The 15,202-nt window shown below is 40.4% G+C and overlaps 1 protein-coding gene across 2 annotated transcripts in view; it reads left to right on the top strand.

Annotated features, from left to right (window-relative positions):
- Lrp12 (LDL receptor related protein 12) overlaps positions 1 to 15,202 on the top strand; it is a 71,330-nt gene that overhangs the window by 25,259 nt on the left and 30,869 nt on the right. Inside the window, exon 2 of one of the 2 annotated variants that reach the window (NM_001134883.1) lies at positions 9,515 to 9,571. The exons of the other annotated variant lie outside the window; for it this stretch is intronic. Within the exon in view, the coding sequence (NP_001128355.1) occupies positions 9,515 to 9,571 (57 nt within the window). The remainder of the gene's footprint in view (positions 1 to 9,514; positions 9,572 to 15,202) is intronic. 2 annotated transcript variants of the gene reach the window in all.

The following is a 15,202-nucleotide window of genomic DNA, read 5'->3' as shown; positions in this document are numbered from 1 at the left end:
CTCCTAATCCTTTGTACTTCTGACACACAGGCATCCCTGAGCTACAAGTGACCTGAAAGTCTCCTCCTTGAGAAGTAGCTTTATGGGCCAGCAGGTGCCTTGTGGACTTCCACCGGTCCTACCCAGTTGTAATGCCTGTGAACCACAGTGATGACTAGCATAACATGACTGTATGGAGGGTGCAGTAGTAGGAAAACAGCCAGCTACCCAAGGTTGGGAAGTCACGGATCTTGGCAGAGAACCAGCAATTACTACTTTACTAAACCAACAAAATCCCTAACGAGATTCTAATTATTTGTCTTTGTATCCACCAATAATTTGTTTGTGGATTCCCATGGGACTCTTTTGACCAACAATTCAATTAGATGTAACCAAGTCCTGGTACTGGAAGCTGCATTTGGTGACAAGAGATGGCCAGTTGGGACTCTGTCTCCCCTATTATTTGGTGGTTTCATTTAAATCACCTTCATATATATCTATATTTTAGGAAACTTCTACTGTATTAGGTTTCCATACTACCCCTCAAATGCCCCTTAATTTTAAGTATCTCCCTCATTGCCCTCTTCTTTCCCACTCCCCACTTGGTCCCCCCCATCCAGTTCCTCCCCATCCATCCATAATGATTCCATTTGCCTTTTCTAGGGAGATCTATCTCTTCCCCATTCCCTTAATCTATACGTAATCTCCATGGTTCTGTGGATTGTAGCTTGGCTGTGTTATTGACTTAGTAGCTAATATCTTCATGAAAACAAATACAAATGCATACAGTATTTGTTTTTCTGAGTTTGGGATACCTCACTCAGAATGAATTTTTTTCGAGTTCCATCCATTTGCCTGCACATTTCTTGATTTCGTTTTTGAACAGCTGAGTAATACTCTATTGTGTAAGTATACCACATTTTCTTATCCGTCCTTCTGTTGAGGGACATCTGGGTTGTTTATATTTCTGGCTATTACGAGTAGAGCAGCAATGAACATGGTGGAGCAAGTGTCTCTGTAGTAGAATGAGGTATCCTATATGCCCAAGAGTGGTGTCTAAGTTAGGATTTCCATTGCTCTGAAAAAACACTGTCACCACAGCAATTCTTATAAAACAAAACATTGAATTGTGGCTGGCTTACAGTCTCAGAGGTTCAGTCTTTATCATTGTGGTGGGAACGTGGCAGCATGCAGGCAGACATGTGCTGAAGATCCAAAGGTAGCAGGAGAAAACTAGTTTTATTTCATACTGGGCATGGCCTGAGCATTTAAGATCTCAAAGCCCCACCTCCACAGTGATACACTTCCTCTAACAATGTCCCACATCCTCCAATAAGGCTGCACCTCCTAATAGTGCCACTCCCCATGGACCAAGCATTCAAACATAGGAGTCTGCAGGGGTCAAACCTAGTCAAGCCCCAAGTGTTATCGCTGCATCTTGAGGTAGACCAGTTCCCTCCTTTGTAAGGAACCACCACAGGTTTTATTAGTGGCTGCACAAGTTTGTAATCCCACCAGCAATGTATGGGTGTCCCTTCGCTCCACATCCTCCCCACCATAAGCTGCCACTCGTTTATTGCTCTTAGCCATTCTGATTGGTGTAAGATAAACTCAAAGTTGTTTTGATTTGCATTTCTTGGATGGCTAAGTATGTTCAACATTAAGTGTTTCTCAACCATCTGAGTTTCCCCTTGAGAATCCTGCATCGATCAATACTCCACTCTTTAATCGTATTATTTGTTTTCTTAATATATAATTTTTGGAGTTCTTTATATATTTTGAATGTTAGCCCTTTATCAGATGTGTAGTTGGTAAAAATTTTTCCCATTTAGTTTGCTACTTTGAATGATGGTGTCTTTTGTCATATAGTCTTTCCGTTTCATGAGGTCCTATTTGTTACTTGATGGTCTTAATGCCTATGCTATTGATGTTCTGCTTATAAAGTCTTTTTCTGTGCCAAATGAGTTCAAGGCTAGTCTCAACTTTCTCTTCTGTCAGGTTCGGTCTATCTGGTTTTATGCTAAGGTCTTTGATTCATATGGATGTGAGTTTTATACAGGGTGATAAGTACAGACCTATTTGGATTCTTCTACATGCAGACAGCACTATTTGTTGAAGATGTCCATTTTATAGTGTATTTTTCTGGTTTATTCAGGATTATTCTAACTATCCTGGTGTTTTTGCCTGTTTAGGGTGTGTGTGTCCATATGAAGTTGAAATTCTTTCAAAACTTGTTAAAAATTCTGTTGGGATGCTGATGGGGATTACAGAGTCTGTGGGTTATTGGTAGGATGGCCGTTCTTAATAATGTCAATCCTACCAATCCACGAACATGGGAGATCTTCCCATCATCTCAAATGCTCTTCAGTTTCTTTTTTAAAGACTTGAAATTTTTGTCACACAGGTCTTTCACTTGCTTGGTTAGCGTTACCCCAAGACATTGTATAATATTTGTGGCTATTGCAAAGGGTGTTTCCCTGATGTTTTCCCCCCTCAGGCAGCCATTTGTATACAGAAACGTTTTAGTTTCTGTGAGTTAATTTTGTATCCAGCTTCATTGCTCAAAGTGCTAGCAGCTGGGGGATTTTCCCAGTGGAATTTTCTGGGTCACTTATCATATCATCCAAATGTAAATAAAGATATTTCAATTTCTTTCCAGTTTGTATCCCCTTGATCTTCTTCAGTTGAACTTTTGTTCTAGCTAAGACTTTCACTATATCTAATAGGAATAGAGAATGGGCAGCCTTGTCTTTTTGTGATTTTAGTGGAATTGCTTTAAGGTTTCCCCATTTAGGTTGATATTGACTATACATAGACTTGCTGGACATTACCTTTACTTATGTTTAAGAATGTCTGTTGTATTGCTAATCTCTCCAGGACTTTTTTCATGAAGGGTTGTTAGAGTTCTTTAATAAAATGATCACGTGGTTTTGTCTTTAGGTTTGCTTATATGGTAGATTGCATTTATCAATTTATGTATGTTGAATCATCGATGCATCTCTGAGAAGAAGCTACTTGATCATGGTGATGATCTTTTTAAAGTGTTCTTGAATTCAGTTTGAAGTTTTCTATTGAGAACTCTACTATTGCGTGTCTGCCACATGGCTGGTTAGTTAACCTCTCCTAATTTCACTCCTATCTCTCAGAGTTCCAGTCTCTCTATTGGAACATCAGCTTTTTATTGATAGATGATACTTTACATAATTTGCAAGACAGTATCCCCACCTTCTGTAGTTTCTGTTGATAGCTAGCTTTAATGCATGGTGGTCAGACAGGATCGATTTTGTTATATCTGTTTAGACTTGCTTTGTGTCCGAGTACATGGTCAATTTTGGAGAATGTTCCATGAAGTGCTAAGAAGACGGTATATTCTTTGTGTTTGGGTTAAATGTTCTATAAATATCTGTTGGTCTGTTTGATTTATCATGTAAGTTAACTCCAGCCTTTCCCTGTGAGATATTGAGGCCTCCCACTGTCCCTGTGAGAGGTTCAGTATGTGATCTAAGCTGTAGTTTGTGTTTCTTTTACAGACTTGCATGTCTTGTTTGTAGTGCCAAATGTTAAGAATTTCAGTGTCCTCTTGGTGGGTTTTTTCATTTGCTGAGTATAGAACATTCTTCCTTATTTCTTCTGATTAACTTTAGTTTGAAGTCTGTTTTGTCAGATATTAAAAGGCCTACACCAGCTTCCTCCTAAGGTCCATTTGCTTGGAATATCCTTTTACCCTGAGTTGATGTCTATTCTGGTTTTAATATTTTAGAATTCACCTCTAAGACAAAGTGCTTTGATTCTTAATAACTATTGCTACTCTTAGTTTACTGTTGGGTTTTAATAAAACCCCCTCAGTTTTATTAAAGGATCCAATTAGATTCAAATTTACATTTCATTAAAGCTTTTTCCAGTCTGTAAGTTCAGTCACAGCCGTTTGAAAGTTTGTTTTGTTTTGTTTTGTTTTGTTTGGAAACCACCAAATATTTTTTAAAGACACTTTTTACAATTTTCATTCTGGAGTTTGCCAAGTGTATCTCAGTAATGTAATTAAAGATGTTCCCCATCCTCTGCCTTCTCTATAAATTGGTAATCGGATTGAGAACCAAGGCTACATAGCCACTAGCCACAGGGGCTATTTTAAATTTAAAGTTGAATTAATTACAATGAAACCAAATTAACTTACTTGTTAGAGTACAGTGCCTGTATTTCAAATGGCCGAGAGCCGCATGTGCCAAATGCTAGACTGCCAGAGTTAGATAGTGCCTCTGGTGTGTGCTCATCTTTGTGTAAAGTCTGTCACAGTTCTGCCAAGCAAAGGCTTGGTCAAATTCATTTTCCTTGTTGGGGTTCAACTATTGGGAGGCTGGCAGTTTGTCTCTTTCTCTGATTTTCATGACTAATGCCCAAGTCTGTTATGTCATTAAAGGCTGCAGAATACTGACCCCAGTTTTAAAGTCACCTCTCACTAGCATGATCCCCCAAAACTTCACGGCTGTATTAATTTAACTAGGCTGTGTCATTTTGCAAAACTTTGGTAAATGCATAAAAGAATAGAGGAAGTTAAAATTGAAAATAAGTCTCAATTATGTGAATCCTAAGGAAAAATGCTGCAGTTTGTACCTGACTGACGTCTGTCATCCATCTGGCCACCCCTTTCTCTACTTAATCATGCCCTAGTGCTTTAGAAACTAACAGCTCACCCCTCAGCCTGGGACCATCCTCCCACTCCATTCGTTTTGCTGTGAGGAGCTGGTCATGTGACTTGAGCAGCTGTAAACAGAAGGGTGGGATTGGCTGTGGTATGAGGTCTGGAACTTGTGCAGCTGCTTTGTTAGGCTGATTACAGCAGCAGCCGGTGGCCAGCAGGATTGGAGAGGTTTAGGCTCACAGGCCACACACTCATTTGTAGAGTTTGGAAGACAACTTACCCACATCGGTTCTCACTTTTCCCGATGTGGGTGCCTGGGTTAGAACTCTGGTCATTGGGGGTGACAAAGAGCCTTAGTTGCTTACCTAACACCAAGCCATTGGGGACAGTCACTGGAAGTTTCAGGAGGAGGTGAGTGGCAGCTTGAGTAAGGTCCTCCTCGGCCCTGCCACTGCTGTGGGTGCTGTAGTTGCTGGCTGACGGTACCTGGGCCTTTCTCTGGAATGCTCCCCTGAGAGCGCTTCCACACTTGAGAGAAGACTTCAAGGAGGTAACCCAGAAGGGTTTGTAACTGCACCTTGTATCAGCTCTCGATGTCCCTTGGGAACACTCACCCTTCACATATGCAGATTAGTCTAAGATGGGGACCCTGGCGCACATTTTGGGGGTGATTTTTTTTTTGCAGGGTTTCACTCTATCGTGCTCTCTAACCCTGTTTCTGTTCCCCTGGCCTAACAAGGTGTCCTTGTTGAGCTGGGTGTTGATGGTTCAGGAGGTCTCCTGGCAGAAAGCCCGTGCAGTATTAGTGCTCACCTCATTTGTCCCTTTTGTCTTGGCAATCCCCGATTTACATCACAAACTGATATCTAGTCCCTGAGTTTAGAGAACCCATACTCCAGCTTTTTAAATTGTTCAACATCAACTTACTGGCATGTTGCAGTTCTTGTCATGACCTGTAGGAGGAGCCCTCTGTGGGAGCTTCTTAGTTTTGTTTATTTTCTTCTGTGTACATGCTCCCTTCACATCCCACCTTTCACAGTTCTCTGTTTGCTGTCCTGCATTTTTCAAATAAATCCATAATTACATCATCTAATGCTAGGTTGATATTTCTTATGCAATTTGCAATGTCTTCCAATTGAAGACATTTCCATGGAAAACCAATTGGTTTTCCAATTGAATTGGCTGATATGGGAAACAAGTAGGCACACCACCCTGTCTCACTTTTGGTAGAAAGTTTCTCCTTCTATCCTGAGTAGGACACTTGCATTATTTGCTTTTATATTATATATTTTGGGTAATTTTCTCAAGAGAGTGCTAGCCCTTTGGGAGCCAGGACTTTGCATACTTCTTACATACGTGTCAGACACTCTTTAGTTGAGCAGATAGAGACTGAATATCCCTATTTATGTCATGTTCTGTGCCAGTCCCCAAGGCTGCAAGATAGCTGAACCCAGCTGTAACCCATTACTGCCCCCCCCCACTTCTTCCTCCAGTTCACTCCTCCCAAGAGTAGGACCTCGTTGGAGTGTGTGTGTGTGTGTGTGTGTGTGTGTGTGTGTGTGTGTGTGTGTGTGTGTAAGTCTGATAACTAACTGCTGTATATACAGTGGAAGATAAATTGTAAAATGCCAGGCGGGCTCATGCCTAAGGCTAGTCCTTAAGGCTGGGTTTTTCCATTCAGATTGGGTTTAACTCTGAGAGCTAAGCATTGTTCCTTTTATAACCAGGAAATGCATCCATGTCTGAATCTTTTATTTTTAAGTAAGAAATAGACAGTTCCTTATGCCATGGGAATTGATATAGAACCTGGATTTGTTTCTAAAATTGGCAATATAAGGTCTTAGTGACTAATGGTTGGTGTTTAACTTTCTACTCAGGCACTTTCTTACTCTAAAGAAAACATACAAAGCTAAACCACAGCAGCTGTGGTGCCCGTGGATGTAAATTGGTTTAAACATGTTAAGGATTTGCTGAATGGATTCTGTAGGGTGCTTAGAGTTAGCTGGCACATATCTGTCTGCCAGATCTTCAGTGTGACCAGCTATTAGCAAGGCTTTAACTACTGAATCAAAAGAGAACAGAGAGAACAAAACCACCAGATGGAGAGACCATAAATATAAGCATTGTTTATACCACTACTGTATACAAGTGAGCCAGGCCAGGCTTTCCAGAAGTCTAACTAAGGTCAGTGCTAGGGTTGGATCCCCAGGTGTTCATAACGGAATTTATGCACTGTCGGTGCAGCCGAGACTCACACACCTCTCCAGGTTGGTGTCAGAACTACAGAAGAGTAAAAAGTGGAGCCTTAACCACTCTAGTGTTTAGTTAGTGACGTGGGGACCATTAATCCTCTGCATTTAGTCAGTTACCCTTCTTAATACTTATTCAGGAAATTGAGGATCATTAACCCCTTGTAGATTAAATTAGTAATACTGGCAATAAAATATGTGAAAAGAAATAATTTCCTGATTTAGGTGCAGTGAAACCTTATTAAAAGCCTTTTGGGTGTTACCCACCCGTTGCCTGGCTTTTTATCTAGACAGCTGCTAACATGTAGTTGCAGAAGTAAAGTTTATTAGACGACCCCCCCCCATGCTACCAATAAGTAATGTATTAGTTAAAGTATTTTTGACGGCAGTACACCTAAATTAAGTTATCCAGTTAAGTTATGTGTAGTCAGAAACATCCAAGCTAATAAGAACAAAATGTTTGATTTTTAACAAAGATTATCATTTTTTGACTTCAGAAAAGGACTGTGTTCAACTAACTGTGACTATATGGAAAACCAGCAGTATTATCAGTTTCCAAGAGCACTGCTTCTTTCTGAAATTGTAATATTTTCCACCACTGAGCAGAGACACATTTCTATTCCCCTAGATTGATAAGGAATGAGCATTCATTTGTTCACTCATTTTTCTAATTTTTATGTAATATGAATAACATTTTTCAAGAACTCTGTGCCTATATGTAACTAATTCAGTCCTTGTTTAAGTGTACAGAAAACATCTGTTGACCCCTGTTCCTGGAATTTACAGTTTTATATACCCCTAGACTTACCAGGGTTTATATATATGTACACATGTATGTATATAACATGGTTATATAAATATGAATGTTGTAAGCTATATTACATGATTTTAAAGTTAAAATTAGATCATATTCTAATGTTCTGAAACTTTTTTCAAAATTTTCCTACATCTGGCTATTTATTTCAGTTTATTAAACACTTTATTATAAGGCTCTATCAGTTTACACATTTGTGTATTGATAGATTCAGACAATTTTTTTTCCTTTTTAAGGGATTCCATTAAGCCCTGTGCTTCCTTGTTTTAGGAATGAGTTGAGGCTCAAACAGGTTAGGCAACTCGCCCTAACTTGCACAGGAGGCGGCAGTGCTGGTGTTGGGGACTTGGCCATCTAGTCCAGAGCCCACCGCACCCACTTTTCTTCCTAAGCCTGTTCTTAGTTACTGTCCTGGGGAAAGATTCAACATAACATATATTTAACATTAAAATCCACAGTTTTATATTTGCCTGTAAGGATGTCAGAAGCATGGCTGTAATATGTAGATGTGCATCGTAGACGACACAAGTCAGGCCCTGCTTTGCTGCTCCAGCTCTCACATGCACTCGGGTTCTCTGGATGTGGCGTGCAAAGGTTTGGGCAGTGGACACTGCCTTTTGACAACCACTAGTTGCTTTATTGAATGTTTCCTATTTTGTTTCTTCTACTTTAAAATAAGTAAGTCGTATGTGGTAAAGTGGATGGACACTTGCCCTATGATTTACTTTGCTGGGCAAAAGAAATGGAGCATTACCACACAGTATAAAATAGGCAAGCGATTTACTGTGTATTTAATGTCTCTCAACTGCGTGCATGCACTCCTGCTGTCTTGTTCCTAACTGAGGGCGATATAGCAGTTCTTCTCACTTGATCAGTAGAGCTGTGGATGACTAAGTGTGCTTTTCTTAGTATTGTTTTACTCTTAAGTAGTAATTCTGCACTTTATTCAGTTGGGAAAAAAAATAGACGGCTGTTCAGTGCTCTGTGCCACGATATGGTTTCATCTTAGGAGCCATGACACCTCTCATTTAGTCATCTGTCAATGGATGAGCATCTATTGCTCTAGGATCTGAAAGAAGTGTTGTGTAGCTTGAAACAGAACAGTTTAGTTACAACATTGCAATTTTCTCCTTGTCCAACCAGAAAGAACTCTGCTCCCCCTCCATTGTGCAGATAATCCTTTCTCTGCCCTTCTGACTCTTGAGGCTCAGATCTAGACAGTAAGTGACGAGACAGAACTTTAGAAGTAGCGAGCAGTCTGTACAAGAACAAACTGGGGATGTTCCTTAGTGATAGAGCGTTTGCTCTGCACGTTCAAGATCCTGGAATTATCTCCAGCACTAGGAACTAAGAGTCGGGAAGGGTGATATTTGATGGAAAATAATTTATATTAAGATGTGTTTTATACAATAAGTACCTAAAGGGGTTCCTCTTGCATTCATTTGAGGGAGCAGAAAAGGTTGGGAGATGCATGGCAATGAAAGACCTCTGTTAACGTGGAGTTTTAGTCAGTGCAGCTCCACAGTAACCAGCGGCTGATGGGACCGGCTCTGGCCAGGATGCCTTAAAGTTAAAAGTGGTCTCTGTCCACAGTGGCGCTCAGTTCCTGCTGATCAATAGCTGCTGATCAGCCTTCTGTATTTGTAAGGTCTCTAGATTGCACTCTATTGTAGTTTACAAAATGTTTTGTCTTACTCCTCTTTTTTAACATTATTATAAAAGTTTAGTTTCCAATAATTGAAAGTCATTATGTATAGTCTTCTTTTAAGAAGAATGTGAAAACTTTATGAGTTGTACCTTGGAAATTAGTTTACCCATTATGTTTAATTTTAGGAAATGGTGCTCTTGCAGAACTTTCCGAAAATGTGCATATTTCAGGAGTGTCAACTGGTAAGTCATCTTTTGTAATGTTTAAATTTCATGCATGACTTATATGGTAAATATTGAAAACCTTATGGGGTGATATTTGGCTATAAAAATTATTGCTGCTTTCGCAGCATGTAGCGAGCAGTCTGTACAAGGAAGGAAGGCACTGGAACATGGGGAAATTCTAAGATGAAGTGATACTGCATGCCTGAGGGTTGGTTATACTTTCCCAGACAGACTGCGTGATTATCTTCATGTGGAAGGTAAGCTGAAAGCGCAAGTAGAATTAGTATTTTCTCTACGCAAACTTGTGCAAAAATGGAATTAATTCTGATGTTGTCTCTAGAATTTACAGACTTAGAAATGAAGTATCTTGTTAGATGTTTTAGATTAGAGTGATATTCCACAAAAAAGCTGTTTACTTGAGTGCAGTTGTTTCCAGTAGCAATCCATTAGCATACTTGTATCTGTGTCAGCACAGAAGTCAGCTAGAGAACCAGGGTTTTCATCCACCTGAGCTGTAGCTTAGCTACCAAAAGCTGTGACCACACAGTTAGGAATGACTTCAGTTTGTTACTGTATTTGCTCTGCTGACTGTAGTTATGATCATAGAAAAAGCAATTTATTTTTCATGTATTGAAATAGTTTCTGACTACTAATAATTGCTGACAATTTGCCTGTATTATTGATAAAATTTAGGTAGGTAAAAGTTACACAGCAATATTTACCAGCCTACTGATTTTTATTATAAATTTTACAATTCTCTCTCTTTTTTTTTTTTTTTTTTTTTTTGGTTCTTTTTTTCGGAGCTGGGGACCGAACCCAGGGCCTTACGCTTCAATTCTCTTTTTTTTAATATAGAATTTATTCAGGGCATGGGGAGGGTAGTTAAAAGAGTAGTAGAGGAAGAGAAAGGCAGGGGGAGGGAGGAGAGGAGTAGAGGCCTGCCAGGAGCACATGGAGGGGGGGAGGGAATGGGAGGACAGAGCAGGGGCAGGAAGGGAAGAGCAAGAGCACAAGAGAGATTGTACAACTCTTTTATTTGTTTTTTTTCTCCCAAAAGCAAACTTAGAAGTTTGCTGTTTGTTTTATGTCTCTGACTCTATATTCAGGAAGTTAATGGACTTATCACCAGCTCTTGGTTTGTCTGTGTGCTCCCTAACCTCACGAATATGCCTGGTCTTCCAGAAATCAAAATAGCCTTGTCTGATCATTTATTTTACTTTTTCATAGGCTTTTAATTGTGTATTGACTACACCTCAACTAAAGCCAAAGATTTTCATTTTATCGTATTTATTATTTATTTCGCCTTATTTATTATTATTATATGGCAGCGCCCGTGTGAGGAGGTGAAAGGACAGACTGTGGAGTCAGTTCTCTTCCATAGCAGGCACTAGCATGGAACCCAGGGCTTCACTTGAGTAGCGAGTGCTTTTACCCACTGGGCCATCTGACTAGCTCAGCAGAAGCTAAGTTCTAAAAATGATCTTGTGTCCCATTTTTAACAGCTGATGAGATTGTGATTACCTTCTCAGTTCACAAAAGGAAATAGTATTGTTTATAAATAATTTCCATAACCAAAATCTTTTTGTCTCTGAAGTTTTTAAAAACTGTTATCTCAGGATTCTTTTCAAATATTGGTTCTTTCAGCCTGCTGTAGGAGTTGAAGTTATAGCAATTCCCTCAAAGTTCTACATGCTAAGCCTGAAGTTCAAAGTTAGGTGCTGGCAAGTTTGATTCCTGGTACACCAGTGTGTCATTGACTGTTCTTCTGAAAATGCTAAGAGGAAAAGACAGTCTCTTTTCCTTTTATAAGGACACTCAATCTAGTACTGTAGTGACCTCTCTGCTGCTCTGTTCTAATGGAAGTCATGAACACGCATATAAAACTCCTGTAGTGTCAGTAACTGCAAGCTTTGGTTGTCATGACCCTCAACTCTCTGTATTATTAGTCCTTGTTAGTGTTGTGTGTCTTCTGGGGAGATGAACACCCATAGTCTACTCACCCCAGACAGGTCGCCCATGACAGACCAAAGCACGGATACCACTAAAGCCCACCTTGGGGAGCCATTGAGTTTGATTGGGGTTACTTACAGAGCTATAGCTGAAGGGTTACTTAAAGGAGCAGAAATGACTCAAAGGCAGCTGCATCGCCCCAGTGTGGGTGACAGCTCACAAAGCTGGGAACCTGGAGCATACTGCAGAGCCTACAGGCAGCTCCACAGGTTGGAGAGTATCCTTTCCAAATGGTTCAGTTGTTCTAAACCTCTTCTAGGCAGATGGGCTGGTTTGTGTCTATTTGGGGCAACTATCAGTTCTCAGAGTCTTTGTGGATTCCTTCATCTGGGAGTTGTTTGTTTGTTTTTCTTTCTACTTGTCTTAAAAGTTGCCTGACATGACCCTCAGGCATGACCCTCATGACCCTTATTTACTCTTGAAAGAGGGGGGCCTAGTAAATCTGGTCAGTGTCAGGAACTTCCTGAAGGTATTTTGAGTTGTCTGCCTTCTGTCTTAAGAACTCACCTACCTCCAGGGTGAAATGTTACAATTAGGGGAAAACTGATAGACAAAGATAGTAACTCTCAGTGGCTTCCTGGAACTCCTCCTGTGACTGGATCTGACCACTCCCCTGTAGTCCTTCTTTCTGCATTTTGCTTCTGGTAGAACCCTAAACCTTAGGCTTGGGCTTCTGCTTATGCCAGAGGCTGGTAGTCATGGGAGTTGTTTCTCTGTAAAACCAGCTCATCCTGCCCTCTCTTGATAAACATCACAGATAGATAATAAAGCCTGGAATAAAACCATAGATAGATAATAAAAGCTGTGTTGGGGTGAAGACTATAATACCAAGGAGTCCAGTACACAGGACAGGCTCCCTGGGATAGTGAGAGTAAGCTGCTTACATTACATGACTGTTATGGGTCAGGAAAATCCTCAGGGAAGATCTGCTGTGAGGAGGTCAGAGGCTGTGTATAAGGTTCTCGGAAGTAGCTGTAGGTGGGGTCGTCTTGGGATCTGTCATTGGAGCTGTCAAAGTCAAGTCTCTTTATGCAAAGCAGTGGCCATGCCAACTGCAGGGATTCTCAAGGCCATAATCAGTTTCTTCAGGCATTGGTGCTTGGTCTGAAGTCACCACCTGTCATCATCTGTTGGGTCTGATTTTCTTTGAACTGTGGGCAGGTCATCAAAAGAGCATAAAGAACCACGGAGGATGCAGCTGCCATGGCTCCGTCGAAAATGGCAGAACAGGTGATGAAACGTTGCCATCCTGATAAACCTTCAGGAGCAAAGCAACACCACCCATCAACACACTGATGCAGGAACCATGGAGGCAGTGACACCGGTTCTCAGGAGGCCTTTGTCAAGTCTAGCCTGAGACAGTCACCTTATTTGAACTGTTTCAAAGCCTAAGACCTAGCCTACCCTTAGTGAGAGTTGGTTCCTTCTGGCCTGACTCATTATTGGCTTGGAAGCCATCCCTATGTAATCTCAGTTACCCCTTTTAAGACTGTCCCTGGCACACTGGCATGGTTGTTGGGTAAATGCACTTCCCACCAAGTTCGGTCCCAGGATCCCATATGGCGGAAGCAGGGAGCCAGCCCTGCATGTGACCTTCCCCTGAACTGCACGTGCACGCTTAGCTCAGGTGCTCCTTCCCACCCACAAAATGAGTCAAGGTGGGGAAAAAAGGTTTAAAGTGATTTGGCCCTCAAATATTGGGAGCAGGTTTTCAACATATGAGTTTTAAGGGGAGAATGAATTGTTCAACAACAAGTAAATTGAAAACTTGGAGTCTTCTTTTGTTAGCAGTCCTGGGGATTAAACCCAGGCCCTTGAGCATGTCAGGTGTGTGTTCTCTCCTATTGAACTACATTATTACTGCCGTTGTTGTTGTTGTTGCTGTTGTTGCTGTTGTTGTTGTTGCTGTTGTTGTTGCTGTTGTTGCTGTTGTTGTTGTTGTTGCTGTTGTTGTTGTTGTTGCTGTTGTTGTTGCTGTTGTTGCTGTTGTTGTTGTTGCTGTTGTTGTTGTTGCTGTTGTTGTTGTTGTTGTTGCTGTTGTTGCTGTTGTTGTTGTTGCAGTTGTTCCTGCTGCTGTTGTTGTTGGAGATGGTCAGTTAGGACAGGGTTTCTCTTGCCTGCACTTTCTTCAGTGAGCTGCGGCTGGGTGACTCATAGCTTCCTCTAGCCCCCACCTCTCACATGCTGAGGTGAGATTACATACATGATCATTGATGTGTGTTGTCCACTCATTTGTTCTTGTTGTGGTTTTTGAGACAAGATCTTACTACTGTGTAGCCCAAGCTGTCCTAAAACAAATCCTTCTGCCTTGATAAGGCTGTTCCTGGAATTATTGGTGCACAGCACCATGTCCAATAAAAGTTTATATAATGTGTTTGATCACTATCAGTATTTACTGTTCTAGAAATTAAAGATGAGAAATTGCCTTAACACTTGGAAATTCAATTTAACATAACAAGAATGAGTTTATTGCAAGCTTGTGTCTATAGCATAATTTTATTAAAATGTATTTTTAAAACAAACATGTCAGCAGTATCATTTTATTGTAAAGCTTTTATTGATGCATTTAAAGTAGCTGGTTTCTCAGCATATGCTTCTGCATTCAGTCCTTTGCCATACAATGTTTTATTTGACACATGAAGATAATGTTAATGATATATAACTAAAAAAAGTACAGGAGTGCTTTAATAATCTTTTTCAAACAATTGTCAATATTTTTTGTTACAAAAGTGCAACAAGTGGTAGCTTCTAGAAGATTAGCTGCAGTTGGAATCTGAATTCATGTGTGAGCCTTTTGTGCTCTGTGACATTGCAGGATGGTTGGCTTTGGCCTTTGAGTGTATTTTCACTACCAGGTATGAGTTTATAGTATGTCAGTTACTTAATTCTGGTTGCTGACTTGGGCAGATTAATATGCAGTATGAAAAGCTACAGAAATTTGGACATAGCCAGTCATCAGAGTATAAATTTGATGTCAACTGGTCAGGACTGGATTATATGTCTTACTTTTCTCTGTTAGCCTGAGATAGGCTACTAGGCCGTTTTGTAGTATTGCCTTTGCTCTTAAATAAATTCCTTTTTGAAAAGCATCAGCAGAAAGTGACACTGTAAAAGGAGTAAACTGTGTTCTCTCTATTAGTCTTTTCCTACTTAGGAATCTCAAACACCCCAGATGCACTTATTGTTTGCAGTGTCTGCCATAGCAAAGCACCACAGACTAAACAACATAATGCACTTTCTTGTGGGCCTGGAGGTCACAAGGCCAAAACCAAGATGTGGCAGAAATAGTTTCTTCAGTGTTCTCTCTGTGACTCTTAGATGCCATCTTACTGTGCCCTGCCCTAGATCTGTTCTAATGGCTCCTGAAGTTACACCATAATATCCCACCCGTGTGATACCATTTTAACTTATTGCCTCATCAAAGAGTCTCCTTGATACCACAGTGACACTCTGAAGTACTGATGTTAGGACTTTAATAAATGAATTTTGAGAACAATACAATTCATCCCCTAACAATGTGTATTTTAATTAAGTGGACTTATAAATCAATAAAATACTCCATTTCAGAAGACAGTAAAACATTATTAATGTGAAATATTTTTCTAAAGGTTAGTCTTATAAAAATCATCCTTCTGTGAA

This window comes from Rattus norvegicus, chromosome 7 (genome assembly GCF_036323735.1).
Source record: "Rattus norvegicus strain BN/NHsdMcwi chromosome 7, GRCr8, whole genome shotgun sequence".
NCBI classification, from domain to species: domain Eukaryota; kingdom Metazoa; phylum Chordata; class Mammalia; order Rodentia; family Muridae; genus Rattus; species Rattus norvegicus.
This window is presented reverse-complemented; position numbering and strand designations above follow the sequence as displayed.